We start from the raw sequence: 13,983 nt of genomic DNA on the forward strand, positions 1-13,983 counted from the left end.
TAGGCTACAAAGTGCATAGATAACAAAAGGAGATGCCTGATTAGCTTATTTTATTATTGTTTTTATCTTACTTTAGCCTTTCAGGTACAAGCCTTAGTACACTGAATAGATGCCATAGGACAAAACCAAAGAAAGTCATAGGACCATGGAATGGTTTGGGTCAGAAGGGATCTTAAAGAGGGGGGCAGGGACACCTTCCACTTTTCCAGGTTGTTTCAAGCCCCATTCAACCTGGCCTTAGGCCCTTACAGGGATCCAGGGACAGCCACAGCTTTTCTGTGCCCTGCGCCAGGGCCTCTGGTCATCTGAGTAAAAAATTTCCTCTTAATTTCTAATCTGAATCTCTTCTCCTTTATTTTAAAAATGTGCTTTCAAACATTCTTTCACTCCATCTCTCTTACATTTTTGGCTGCAATGCCTAATGTGCAGTTAGCTCAAGTATCAGTATAATTGCACTCTGGTTATAATTGGATAAGTATATTTAATACCAATTCAGTTGATCAGAAACTGAATCTAATTTCTGAATGACTTAATGTCATGATCATAATCTTTTGAAGAATCATATATTTAATAAATCAGATTCTCACACAGGCATCTTAAAATTTAAATGACTTGTATAAAAATGGACAATGAATTTATTAGAAATTTTATACTTAGTTAAGCTGTGGAACTGAAATCTTGAGGAGGACACTTATTAAAAATCTTTGCTTCTGAGTAGCTGCACTTTCACCTGGGGCACTGGGAATGCATTACATTTTAATGGAGTTTCCTGGGCTGTTAAATACTGTATGCAGCTATGCTCACAAATATCCTTTCATCTACCAAAATCAAATGCAAAGGTGCTTTATAGGGCTTGGCGAGGAGGTGGATAAAGCAATATCATGCACAAGATATTTGTCTAATTTATAGAATTGGCATCATTCCATTTCAATTGCTTTAAAGCAGAGACAATTATCTTCTTAAATTGCTGGTAAGACCTTATTTCCAGATGTAAATATCCAGTAAAGGAGCTTTTTGTGTATCTGAAGAGCACTTATGAACTTCGACTCTTTCAGTCGAAGAAGAGCAATAAAGTTTGTCTGCAGTTCTATGAACAGTGTGGGGCTTTACACAGGTTTTACAAAATCCTCCAAGATTCCTGAAAGGAAATATTGATGTACTGTCAGTGAAACAGCTTTGAAGCTTGTTTCAAATTTAGATTTTTAGAATCTGCTCTTTACTGGGCCATCTCTGCTGCACGTCCATCCTGACTGCAGCAACAAGGGCTGGTGAGGTTGGGATAGAAAGCTCAGAGCACTTGGTTCACATGTCTCAATGGACCAGGGATTAAAAGCTGACTGAAACCATGGTTCATGTGACAGAAAAGGGCATCTTATTCCAAGCTGGTCATTCATTATACTGAGAAGTGATTCCTTTTAGATTCTTTCACCTAGTGCCTTTCAAGTCTCAGAAAGAAATGTTTTAAAGATTTAATGCTTCCCGGCAGAGTTCAGGCTTGATGCTGCTTAAAAGGAATAAGAGCTGTGGACTTCAGAAAATCTGCCATGAAAAATATTTTCCCTTGGAAATGTATTATTCTAAGTTTCAGCCTTAAACTGGAGGTTATCTATAGCAAAGACAAGGATAAGGCCTTAGAAGATGGAATAGGAATAGTTTTTTCTATGTTCATTACCAACCTGGTTTTGTATAATGGGGATAGTACTGCCTGAAACTGTTCCAAAGTCAAGTGCACAGTGAAAATAAGATGCTGAAATTTTGTCCATTTTAAAGTTTGGAGTTCCTCTAAAAACAAGAACCTCAGCAGATACTGAGCTATTCCCACCCTGTTATTAACAAATCATTTCCCCCATCAGGGGATGGAGTGCCTCATGGCGACTCCTTCAGCATCATGTGCCTGCTGGGCTATTTTTGGGCCCACCTGTGACTTGTCACGGGCTGCAGGTGGCCAAGGATGTGACAGGGTACCAGCCAGGGGGAGGAGAGAGGCTGTGATGGCCCCTTAACAAAATCTGAGCTGTCTGTAGAGATAACTGCACTCATGCTGAGGTTACTCTGGATTTTCTCCTCATTGCCATGCTGCCCCTCATTAATAGAGAGTTTGGAATGCTGCAGTTCTGCTAAATGCACATTCTGGGTCAGGGACTGTGAGAGGAAGATTCATGGCTGTAATTAGAGAGGCACTTTGCACATATGCTTATGTAGTAGTAGGAAATTTGGTTAAACAGAAGAGGAGCTCTGTATATTTTCAAGAACTCACAAGTGCTGTAAGGCAGAGACCTATTTATTCCTGGCACGTATTTACTCAGTGTTTTTACACAGAGAAGGCTGGAGGATAAAAGCAAGCAAATTTTTTTTTTGTTTTTTTTTCCACATTCTTTCCAGTGTGCTGCAGAGGACAGAAGGACTCCCAGGGCTTGGTGTTTGCCCCACTGCACTGGGATTCTGAACAGCATCCTGGGTATTGCAGTGCACTGGTACATCAAGGAGAAAATGTGGATAAAAAAATGAAGAGGCAGAATAAATAAACTGAAAATGCAATTAAAAGTCAGGTAACAAATTACTGAAATTTAAATCTGCAGCTGGCTGTCAGGGCCTCAACCATCAGTCAGCTGATGGGAGTTTACAAGAGCTCTTACAGAGTCCAGGATTTGCCCTCCTGTTCCCAGTCTGACTCCAGGGCCCCTGGAAGCAGAGCAGCTGGAGAGCCACTGTCACTTCTGGGGCTGACTTGCTCCTGACACTCTGAATGAAGATCATTGTTTGGCTGAAAACAGTTTAAAATACATGTCTTTAAATATCCTTGACATTGCTCTTTAACTGTAATTTGAAACAGTAACTGCCAGCAACAAGTGAAAGGGCATTTGGAAGAGATAACTTTGATCTGAGATATGTATAAAGTTGGAGTTGTTGGAATTGTTAGAAGTCAATACAAGTTATTTATACAGCCATTCTCTGGGAATAGCTTCCAGAAACAAAGTTATTAAATTTAGCATGATATACCATTGGCAAGACTCATTGCAAATTATTACCACTGTATTATTAGCCAATTAGATTTTATTTGCTGATACTCAATAACAGATGATAGGTGTCTTTTTATCTAAATCTGATATTTAACCAGGGTGAGTTGAGCTAATACTTGTCAGGCATGGTAGCTCAAATATCAAGGAGTTTTTAGAGTCCTGGACAGTGCTACATCTTTAATTGCACATGTTCAGAAGCAATTTAAACAAAAATAATTTAAACAAAATATCAGTACTGTTTATCAAAAAACATCACACTTCATTAGAATCTTCTCCAGGAAAACATTTAAATTACTGATAGTTCTTTTTGTAACTGTTTAGAATACAGATGGGATGTGTGTGTGTGCACATGGATGTTTTTGTCCTCATGAAGACTGTGGGTAATTTTCTGTGAGTGCAAAAGTAAGATGCATTTTGGAAGTTCAGCATGGAGTTAATTTACTTTCCTTGGCCTCATTTGGGAAGTTAATGGAATGATTATAAAAATGCCAGTCCAATAAAAACTTAAATTCTTCTCTGAAAAGGGTATGTCTGTTCTAGTTATATTTGATTGCAACCAGATTGTGTTTAATTCTATTCTGTGTTTGGTGGTGTGGCAAGAAACGAGACTTCCTACCCTTATTTAAGCCAAGGCTTGTGTTTTATAACCGTGAACTTTCAGTGAAACATTTCAGGTGGAAGGAGATCTTCCTCCAATCCAGGAGCCTGAGCAGCAGAACAGGGAAAGGAGAAAGACTGGAAGTTTTGTAGTTGCTGTTGGAATTGCTGAAATGGTGTCTGTTGAGACAATATTTTATTCATCACCGAAGATAATGTGAGTCAGTCAACGGCTGCTTCTTGCTTGAAGTTCAAACACATTAATTTGAAGTTTGTATAAAAGCTTATTGAAAATGAGAGGCTTGCTAATGGAATATAAAATAAGTGAGAAACAGCTACTTCCAGACAGGTTTTTCTGCCTTGTAGAGTAAAAGAAGGGTGTAATTTAAGTGTGCAGCTGAGCAGGTATCCATGTGACTGATAAAATGCTGAAATGAAGCAAGTCAACAGTGAGCTCTGACTGATCAACGCTCCAGTGTAGCAGCTGAGGTAGAATTTAGTGGAAATGCACTATAAATACAATTTTGGATAAGCCTGTTAAGATCCACTGAATAATTAGCCCTAAGAATTTTCAGATACTGGAAGAAAAGAAATGTTTCCCCCCCTTTTTTTTTTTTTTAAGAAACAATGAACACCCACAGATAGGTTTTACTGATAAATATAACTAAGCACATCTTCAACAGTCATGGCTAACAATTTAGGGTGAATTTTTAGAATACAAAACAGGATTATTTTAGGGGAAAAAATTGTCCTGTGACTTAAGAAATGAATTGAAGCAAAGTAAGGCTTTTTTTTTTTAAATATTTAGTCTATAAGTATAGCAGCAAGTGTGTGCTACAAATACGTGTTTTTAAAAATAAATCTTCATTCTGCTTTAGGTCCTGTATGACTAAAGCAGGAGTCTGCTTCAATGGTGGAAAGCCATTAAATTTATAGACTAAAAGATTATTAGTTAGAATCTTGAGAAAAGTTGGTGGGGAATGTCTTCTTAAGAATCTTTTATGGGTTTGATAATCTGTGTTAATTTTACAAGTTTCATTTCCTTGGGACAGGCAAGTCTGAACATTCTTAGCATAAATCTTGGTGTGATGCAGCAGACTGGAACTAACTGAACTTGGAAAGTCAGGGTTCTCTGAAAAGGTGTAGGGTATTAACTGACTTTTAATAGCTTGAAAAATTAATAATTCAATCAGATTAGAGATATGTACAGATTTCTAGTATTAATTTATGCTTAAAGCAATAAAATGTTAATATTGAGCTATTGAAATAGTGACAGCTCAGCTGTCAGTAGCAAAAATGTATTCCTGGAATTAAATAAAGGACATATGTTTTTGTAAGGCAAGTTAGATGAGTCATCCTTGATTTGGACATCTAAATTGAAACAAATGACATTTAGTGTTAGTTTTAGTCCTGGGATACTTCAAAGCAGTTTCACTGATCCGTGGTGGATTATGAAGTACAGAATTAGTAATGAGTGTTTGAGCAGGTCTGGGGCTCAGTGATGAGACACAGAGGGGAAATTCAGCAAAGAGAAACCTGTAATGATGAGTTTAAGGAAGAGAACTCAGTTTAAACTGACAAGTTCAGGGCATGGAGCTTAAACACTCATTCCATGCATGCCAGGATCCACGAGGCTTGCTCTGCTCCGTTGGGATTGGGAGCAGAACTGACAAACTCTGCTGAGCTCTGCTGCACGTTTGGGAGCAAGACTTCTGCAGGGAAGTGCAGGAATGAAAACTTGTTATTACTGAGAGGGCCCTTGAGGTGTTCATTGACAAAGCTTCACCTGTCTGTTGCTGCTGATGCTCCTCGTGGACTCCACAAGTGATCCCTTACTCAGGGGAAGCAATATTTTGATTGTAGCAAGGTTCCCATGTAAGGAACCTCCAACTATTGATTTTATCCCTGCATGAGGGATGTGTGTGCATGGAAAGTGTGCTCAAAGCTGCTTCAAAACTTGTGGGAATAGATAGGTAACACTGAACCTGCAAAGGCAGCAAGGTCACAGGCTGTATAATTGGAAAAATACTTAGACAATCTAAAAATATATGCTGATGGTATGAGTGTCGTCCTTCATGGTTTGATAGCACTTGGAATCACAATTCCAGTTTTGAACCAAGGAGAGCTTTTCCAAACTGAATTCATGATTTTTAAGGATTATATTGATTTAGGGGAAAAAAAAAAAAAAAAAACACTAAAACTCTATACATATATATTTTAATTCTAAAGAGAAATAATTTTCATTGCTGTTTTTAAAAATAGAGACAAGCTTTCTGTATGCTTCCCCTGCAGTCTGGATTGCCAGGGCACAGAACACGCAAAAAGAATGAAATTCAGTCAACTCTAACAAAAATGCTTCAAACTTTGGCCAGGCAGTTGTTACTGGTATCTCAGAGAGCTGTCACCTTCCAGAGCGTAGATAAAACTGTCTCTGCTTACGAGTAAATTTAGCAAGACTATGTAAAGAGTGAGATGTCAAGACAAGGAACAGAAGTGTCTTGTGGTGGGTGGATCACTCCCCGCCCATGGGGGCTGATGCTTGCAGCAGAGACCAAACCAGGTGGGATGAATTTGAGGCATCAGAGAAATCACTGATGGTTGTTTCTGAACCCCAAACATCTGGATGCCTCCAGAGAAGCACTTCTGTGAGCAGCAGCAGCTGAGAAGCTTGGCAGCTGTGTTTAATGGTTGAGTGACTCACCTGAATCTGCGCAAGGTCTGAGCCCGGTTCTTAAAGAATTGACATGAGAAAAAAGAAGTTATGAATGCTTTACTTCAGTGTTTATTCCTTCTTACACACTGGAGAATCTATTCCCCAGTTTCTCCGGGTGTGGATCCTCTGTTAGCTAATGAGGCATAAAAAATGATCAAAGATTTCCCTGCAGTTTGAGGAGTCAGAGCAGCTTTGTCTCCCTTGTAGAGTCTGAGTTTAAATACACTCTGAACACATGGCAGCCTTTGACTCAGTCAGGATGACTCCTTTTTTCTCTGCAGAAACCTGTTCTTTGAAAATCTGTGGCTATAGAACAAACATTTGGTTAGGATAATAAAGTACTCATTGAATTGGCCAGTTGCAAGAGCAGGTTGATATGCATTTGATGTCTTCTGTCTTCATCTTTCTGGAAGGACTAGCAAGCACATAAAGGAATTCCTGCTCTTCCCGAGTGAAGAAATTCCAATATTCCCTGATTTATCCCATCTTAAAGCAATTCAGCACAAGCTTCACATGTATATTTTCATTCTCCATTTTCTCCCACTTCCAGAAGAATGTAACAGTAAGATTTCTCAGGAATTTGCTGTATGAATTCTACAGTCTGAAAAATAAGTTACAAATGGATTTTTATACAATAAATCCCACACTAGGAGTTACTTTAATGAGCCAAATGCATCTTTTCCAGCCCTGGTAAACAAGAATGTCTCTGGAAGGGATGAGAATGAATGATCAGAAACAGTGGTGGTTTAATTTGTAGAGTTTTATAGTTCATAAGCACTGCCTCATCCTAACAGCATTTGTTTCTTCCTTTACTTGCTTTGCATTTTGTGGGTTTAAGATGAAAATTGATGGAGTAAATACCAGCTCTCATGAAAGTTTCAAAAGGCATGTTTACGAAAAGGTGTTCATGCTTTCTTAACTTTTGCCCATTTTCTTGCTGTAATTTTTAAAATTTGTTTTGTTTTGGTTTTGTTTTAGTAAATATGAGCAATATCTACTTCTTTTTGGAGGAATGGTGGAGTGGATCAGTGAGACTGATGTTCTCATCGTCCCTGTCCCTTTCCCACTTTGGGATTGCTGTAAATGTCTGATCAAATTATATCTGCTGCTCTGCTTCCTGTGTGTGTTTAGAACCACAGGATAACCAATGAGGCTTCTCACATCAGTGTGTCTCTTTATCCCCTTTTAGAAGTATTGTGTTTTTTATCTGGTGAGTCTGTGAGAGTTTGACATTGGATGACTTTATAAAACATTCAACTAATTGGATTTGTTAAAATAAATAAATCAAACACTAATTGGAATGTGCCCTGCCATTATTTTTGCTTACTGAATTAGATATTATGGCGTGAAGTTCTTTTTATCATATTTGTGCACTTATTTAAACACCCCCCTGGCACACACTTCTGCAAATTCAATTATATATTCAAAGGAGCCATTCAATTTATGCAAGGCTGGTTTACATATAATCCAGGGGCAAGTCTCAGTAACTGATGATAGGTCTGCTCAAGATTAATTAGCATCACTCAGATGAGCAGTGGCATTGTTACAAGCCCGCAGTGTAAAACAAGGGATGTTTTATCCTTTTTATGTGAGCCATTATTTGCCTCCATATGACCCTTTTCAGAAAGGGAAAAGCTTTCTTTATTAGATTTCATTTTGTGAAAAGGGTTTAACACCACCTGTGTTATCCAACAACATCAAAGCTATCTCCATTCCCTTGTTTGCCCCACTGAGCAACTGTATTTGTTTAATTTTTAGCCAAGCAGGAAAAAGGCTCCAAATATCCCAATTTCTTTTCCAAAAATCTTCATTCTTGCTAACAATTTATGAAGATCCAGCACCCCATTTTGGTGATGGTGTAAATGTCATTTTCCTCAAGCTACTCTGTAATATGTGATTGAAATTATAACATGCAGCTAATGGTGACTAAATTCATCCAGTGGTTGGTCTTCATTTCCCTTCAGCTTGAGGATTATTTTTTCAAGGTTAATGAATAGCCCTGTTCTCCCTCTAAGCAGACAGATTTCAGCCATGGATGATTTTCTTTGGGGATGGATCTAACCTCTTCCTGTCTTTATGTTCCATCATATTTGGGTGTTGCTCATATAAAAGTATCTGCATAGGTGGGGGTGTCTTTGGAAATATTGAATATTAAGCTTATGCTGACATCAGTGAAAACAACACTTCTGCTTGTTACTATTCCTACTTTAGTGAACTCCTAAAATCTCTTCAATTTTCTGAACCTGGCTGCCTGGAAGGGAAGTTGCCATGTCAACTTTTGCAGAAAGTGGGACCACCACTGATGTCCTTGCTTGGCAAATATGAATACAAGTCACTGTGGCTACGTGGTTTTATCAAGGATTGGATATAAGGAAGATTTTTTTTACTGTAAAGGTGGGCAGGCCCTGGCACAGGTGCCCAGAGCAGCTGTGGCTGCCCCTGGATCCCTGGCAGTGCCCAAGGCCAGGCTGGATGGGGCTTGGAGCAGCCTGGGACAGTGGGATGAGTCCCTGCCCATGGTGAGGGTGGCACTGGATGATCTTTCAGATCCCTTCCAAACCATTCTGTGACTCTGTGACTGTTAAATAACCCCAAAATCTGTGATGTTCTGCTATATTGTACTACTTTCCTGTCACTTTCTGACATTTCTTTCCTATTCCATGATACAACATGCACTGCAGCAGGATGAAGAGAGGAGCTGTTGACTTTTTGGCTCACAAGTCACTGTGCTCTGGCTCCCAGCTGAACCTATATTTCATTTTTAATTCTTCTCTCTGTGGACACAGCAGAGCAAGAAGCTGGTGAGCACTGTCCCCCTCTTGGCACCCAGGATTCACACAGGCAATCTGCTCATCTGAGCCCTTAAAATCAACTCCAGCTTTTTCTCTCCTTGTCCTCATTTTCTGCAAATTCAAATCCACATTCCAATTCTGCTGCCTCTAGTAAATTAATCCTTCTGGCTTATTGCCCTGTCACTCTGTGTTTGGAAGTTTCTCCACTAACCTTTTCTTTCTCTGAAATGTAGGTGCCTTGCTGCTGCTTTTAAGACTCTCCATGGTCTATCCTTTCTTTTCCTATTCAGCTGTACTACAAGGTTAGCTTTGACTTTCAGGCAAGGCACTTTAAAGCTTCCTCAGGTGTTGTCTTGTATCAGCAGATGCTCCCAATTAATTTCCACAAGTTCTCACTGTGTCCTTTTTTCAGCTCCTCACACTCCATCTTCCTCAGTGAGGATAAAACCACCTGTTTAGCTGATTATGCCAGGTTATTGACAATTACATTCCCACTTCAATGAGCACTGCTGTCCCATATTTTGCTACTTAGAGCTTGTTTTGCTTTTGGGACTTTGTAGCAGCTCCCACACAATTTTCTCTGTGTACAGAAGACATTGTGCCACAGTTGGGCTGAGGAGAGAACGTGTTTACAATTCCTCCAAAGGAATAACTCCCAGGCAGCCCCATCCCTGTGTGCTGAGCAGGGGGTGGGGATGGTTTGTGTCTGAATTAAAGGAAATCCAGCTGTCGGAATCTGTGGTATTGATGATTCTGAGATTATAGAAAGTCGCTGTCTTTCTGCCCCACTGCCAAAGCAGAAGCCATAATTGGTCTGTGCTGGTTTCCAGGTTGTTTATTCTGTTTATCTCTAACATGTTCTGCTGCCCTGCCCAGCTCTGTCCTGCAGGGCAGCGTGTGGGGCTCTGCCCTCAGTGGGATGTTACAAACATTAAATACCAGAAACTCCCTGGGCTGGATTTACAATAACGTGCCAATATCTGTCACCTACGTTGGACAGTGTGTCCCCAGCCTGAACCAACAGAAAAATGCCAACACCACAGTGAAACATGGAGGGCATGAAGAAGGAGAAAAAGGACAAGACACACCCAATTTCCTCCATCTTGTCCCCTTTGGGCCCCTTATCTAGAATCCTAAAATTTTACTTTTGCACCCGTGCCACACTTAATTATTACTTCTATCAAACAGAGCTTGTAATTCATGCTGTAAGATTGAAAACTCTTTTGCATGGACAGAGATCACAGCCAGTGTCTCTGGGGGCTCTGTCCAGGGGGTTCCTGACCCCTGCCAGGGTCCCAGAGCTGCCAGGGCAGCCAGAGGGAAGCTCTGGATTCCCACATCTAGCAAAATGAGAATGCCCCATGGAGGCTGAGAGCACAGGATTGGATTTTGCCTCTCACTCTGCTCTCTGGGATGAAGATGATTTTCATTGCTCACTCCTACACAGTCCAGGCTGCCTGGATCTTCCCTTAGAATTTTTTTAATGAGCCTGTTTAATATTTTAATTTTGAACTTTTCACCTAAATTAATTTAAAAAAAAATAGGGAAATGGTTTAGGTGTAATCCTGCTTGTTTTGACAGCTGGGAAGGCTTCACAAATGTGATAAATTAAAGGCAAGGATTATTTAAATATAAAATCATGACAACTCAGAAATATTTGCAGAAGCTACTGAAACAGGCAAGGTTTCAAGGGTCATAAAATCTATTAAGAGATCTAGTTATAATGAAAATATGTAATATATACAATTTTAATTTTTTAGGGCAAGCCTTAAACTTTTTTCTGACCTCTTTATACATTTTTTCAGCAACAGAGTATTTTGGGGTGTCAGGTACTCTACCCAACAAATCTTCCTAGAGTATACTTGACTAGAAATGTTTGGTGAAGTTTTGTAGAACCATTAAAAAAAAAAAAAGTTGCAGTTGGAGTGCACAGAGAATCATTTAACAAGAGTAAGGGATTGAGAAATATTAATGACATGAAATATATTTGTAACTGAGTTCCATAGGAACTGAGACAAAGTTTGGGCTTTCCAGAGGGATGGGTAATTTGGTTGAAAATGAAAGATGGCTTTAATGTCTTCAGTGTTGGGTAACCCTTTATTGCAGAGGAACCACAGGTCAGTGATGAACCAGGTGTTTATTGTGTGAGTGCAGCTGTGGGAAGGAGGGAGGAATCAGGAATATCTCTGTCCATACAGCTCTGGTCGGTGTCAGTGATGCCTTGTGCAGGCTGCCCTAGAACAGAGACTGGACAGAGCTAAAGAATAAAGTCAGGATTTATTAAAAGGCATCAATGGATCCACCTTGGGCAGCACAAGAACCCAGCCAGGGCTGCACCCAAGATGAACCAAAATTGTCCCAAAATGCCCCACAGATCACAGGGTCTCTCACTGGGATCAGTTCTGCTCCATTGGCACCTTGGAGTTCATTGTCCCATTCCAGCTTCAGCCCAGGCAGTCCCATCCTGCTTGTTTTTCTCTCTCCAGCCCACGGTGTTTGTGCTCCTGGGGCTGAGATTTGGATCATTTGTCCTTGGTGCCCAGCTGGAGAAGGAATTGTTTTGTCTCCCTGCTCTGTGCAGAGAGCTCACCATCCCCTCATATGAAGCTTAGAATTACACACTAAAGCAGCACAGAATTTGAAAAATATAAAAGCTTTAACCTGAGGCATCATCAGGAGCCATTGGTGCTTGGCTGGCAGAGCAAGGGAGCTTTGCCCTGAGCACTGTGCAGCCCTGGCATGCTGCATGTGCCCAGTTTCTTTGGAGTACTGGGATCTGCAGAGAACCGTGATTCTTTCTTCCCTAAGAGGAAACCAAATCTTTATAGACACACCTTGGGCATGATTCAAGTCTAAACTGAATTACCCTGATCCAGTAGTGGATCCAGTGGTGCAATACTTTGGCAGGCTGGGTTGGGTGGAGGTGAGGAGTGCATGAGATCCTAAGGGACACCAGTGTGGGAACCTCCTAGGGAATAAACAATCTCTGTCCTTCTGTGTGACCCAAGTTTCAAAGATCTGCACTGGAATACAAAACTTCATTCCACAGTTCCTGAATTTCCCTTGATTCACAGGTGTTCAGGCAGCTGCCAATGTATTTTTGAGTGTTAACTTCTTCCAAGTATTTCAGGAATTGCAGTAAAGATCTTTCAGTCAGTCAGTAGTCTGGAAGGTGTGAATGCCAGTTGACATCTGCTGCTTCTCATTCTCTTGTTCAGAAACTACAGGGCCATGCTCAAAAGTATTGATTTGAAAGACTTTGAGGAAGCTCTGTGTGTTCATGGGCTACACAGAAATTTGTGTTGTTATGGGGATGGTTAAAGCCAGGTTAAATATAATCAAAGCTTAAAAGCAAAAGGAAGTGAGGTCTTGCTGTAGGAACAGTGATGCTGTACTTGTTTGTAATTTGCATTCCTCCTTTTCCTGATTAAAAAAAAAAAATCTTTCTTGGAGGTTCATGCAAATATTCCTGCATGGGGGTATCCTGTAGAAGTGTAGAATTGTCCTTGAAAATAACATGTTGAAATAAAGCCATCTGATCTTAGAAACAGTAGTTTGGAGGGAAGAAGAAAAGGGGTTCCAGTGGATATAAAACATGGAATGTACAAAGATATTTTTTGGACACCACCTTTGGAACGGCACAAAAAATAACATTTAGGAAATGAGTTTTATTTATTTTTATTTCCTTTGTAAGCTTGGGTACAAAACATCTAAGTAAAAGGCCTACCACAAAGAAAGAGAGAAAATTAACCCAGAAATGTTTTCATTTTTCTTGGTTTTAGGTGGTTGTTCATTTGATGAGCACTACAGTAACTGTGGTTATAGCGTCGCCTTGGGAACCAATGGATTTACCTGGGAGCAGATCAATACCTGGGAAAAGCCAACAATGGATCCTGCTGTCCCAACTGGTGAGTGAGGAGCCTCATCAACAATGATGAGATGCAATTCTTGGAGAGAATCAGATATTATTGCTGTGTATGTGTCTGCTGGCTCTGGCTACACACAACAGCAGAGCAGGATTTAATTCAGTGATAAAATGTTAATTTTCTGTTCAAAATATTCTGGTAACAGAATTCATAGATGCGAGGTGGCTTTTTGCAACATTTGCTACAGGATACACTTGCAGAATTGTTTTACATTTCTTATTCTTTCTTTGTTTCTCATTTAGCAGAGAGGAAATGTTTTAGATATAAAACTCTAAGGTTCAGCCAGCTTTTGGCATGTTTCTGGATGAGAGAGTTATCTGGAGGTTAGCAAGTTCATACTGGACAGGCCAGTAGAAGTAAAGTCTTAAAATGTGAGGAAATATTGGACATTTCAGTTACCATTTAGCTCTAAACTGATGGTTTTAAATTCCAATTTTGAGAAAGGCAAGAAAGTTCCTAAAGAATTAGTTGTGGTAGCTAATGCTTGATTAGGCTGGGACTTGAGACAGGAGAATTTTCATATGCAAGAAAAATATTTCCAGCAGTGAGAGTTACCAGAGTTTCTAACTACTAATATGTACTGAGTATGGTGTAGACTTCCATGTGATAGTTGGAATATTCTTAGCAGAGCTCATGGTGGTGATAATTTCCGAGTTTTGTTTTCTATTGGAAGTTACCGTTATGCTTCATGTGGGAATGAATTCTCTAACCTTAAATTGCTGTGGATGCTTTGTTTACATTGAAAAAGAACTGGATTTAAGAAAACACTTTAAAGTTCACTAAAAATCCTACTTTGTCTATGTTGGTTGCCACCTAAAATAGCAATACAAGTCTGTTTCAGGCACACAGTGGCAGAAAGACTTTCATCAACTAAAAGACTTCATCACTTCTAAAAAAAGAAATATTTGTTCTGGTTTGTGCATTGCACTGTGAGA

General features: G+C 39.8%; 1 protein-coding gene across 7 annotated transcripts in view; it reads left to right on the top strand.

Annotated features, from left to right (window-relative positions):
* Positions 1 to 13,983, top strand: part of PTPRT (protein tyrosine phosphatase receptor type T) — a 465,535-nt gene that overhangs the window by 111,054 nt on the left and 340,498 nt on the right. For all 7 annotated transcript variants that reach the window (XM_085557969.1, XM_021535469.4, XM_021535471.4 and 4 more), the window contains exon 2: positions 12,905 to 13,030. In XM_085557969.1, the coding sequence (XP_085414095.1) occupies positions 12,905 to 13,030 (126 nt within the window). The remainder of the gene's footprint in view (positions 1 to 12,904; positions 13,031 to 13,983) is intronic.

Source organism: Lonchura striata, chromosome 20 (assembly GCF_050655825.1).
Source record: "Lonchura striata isolate lonStrDom1 chromosome 20, ASM5065582v1, whole genome shotgun sequence".
NCBI lineage: Eukaryota > Metazoa > Chordata > Aves > Passeriformes > Estrildidae > Lonchura > Lonchura striata.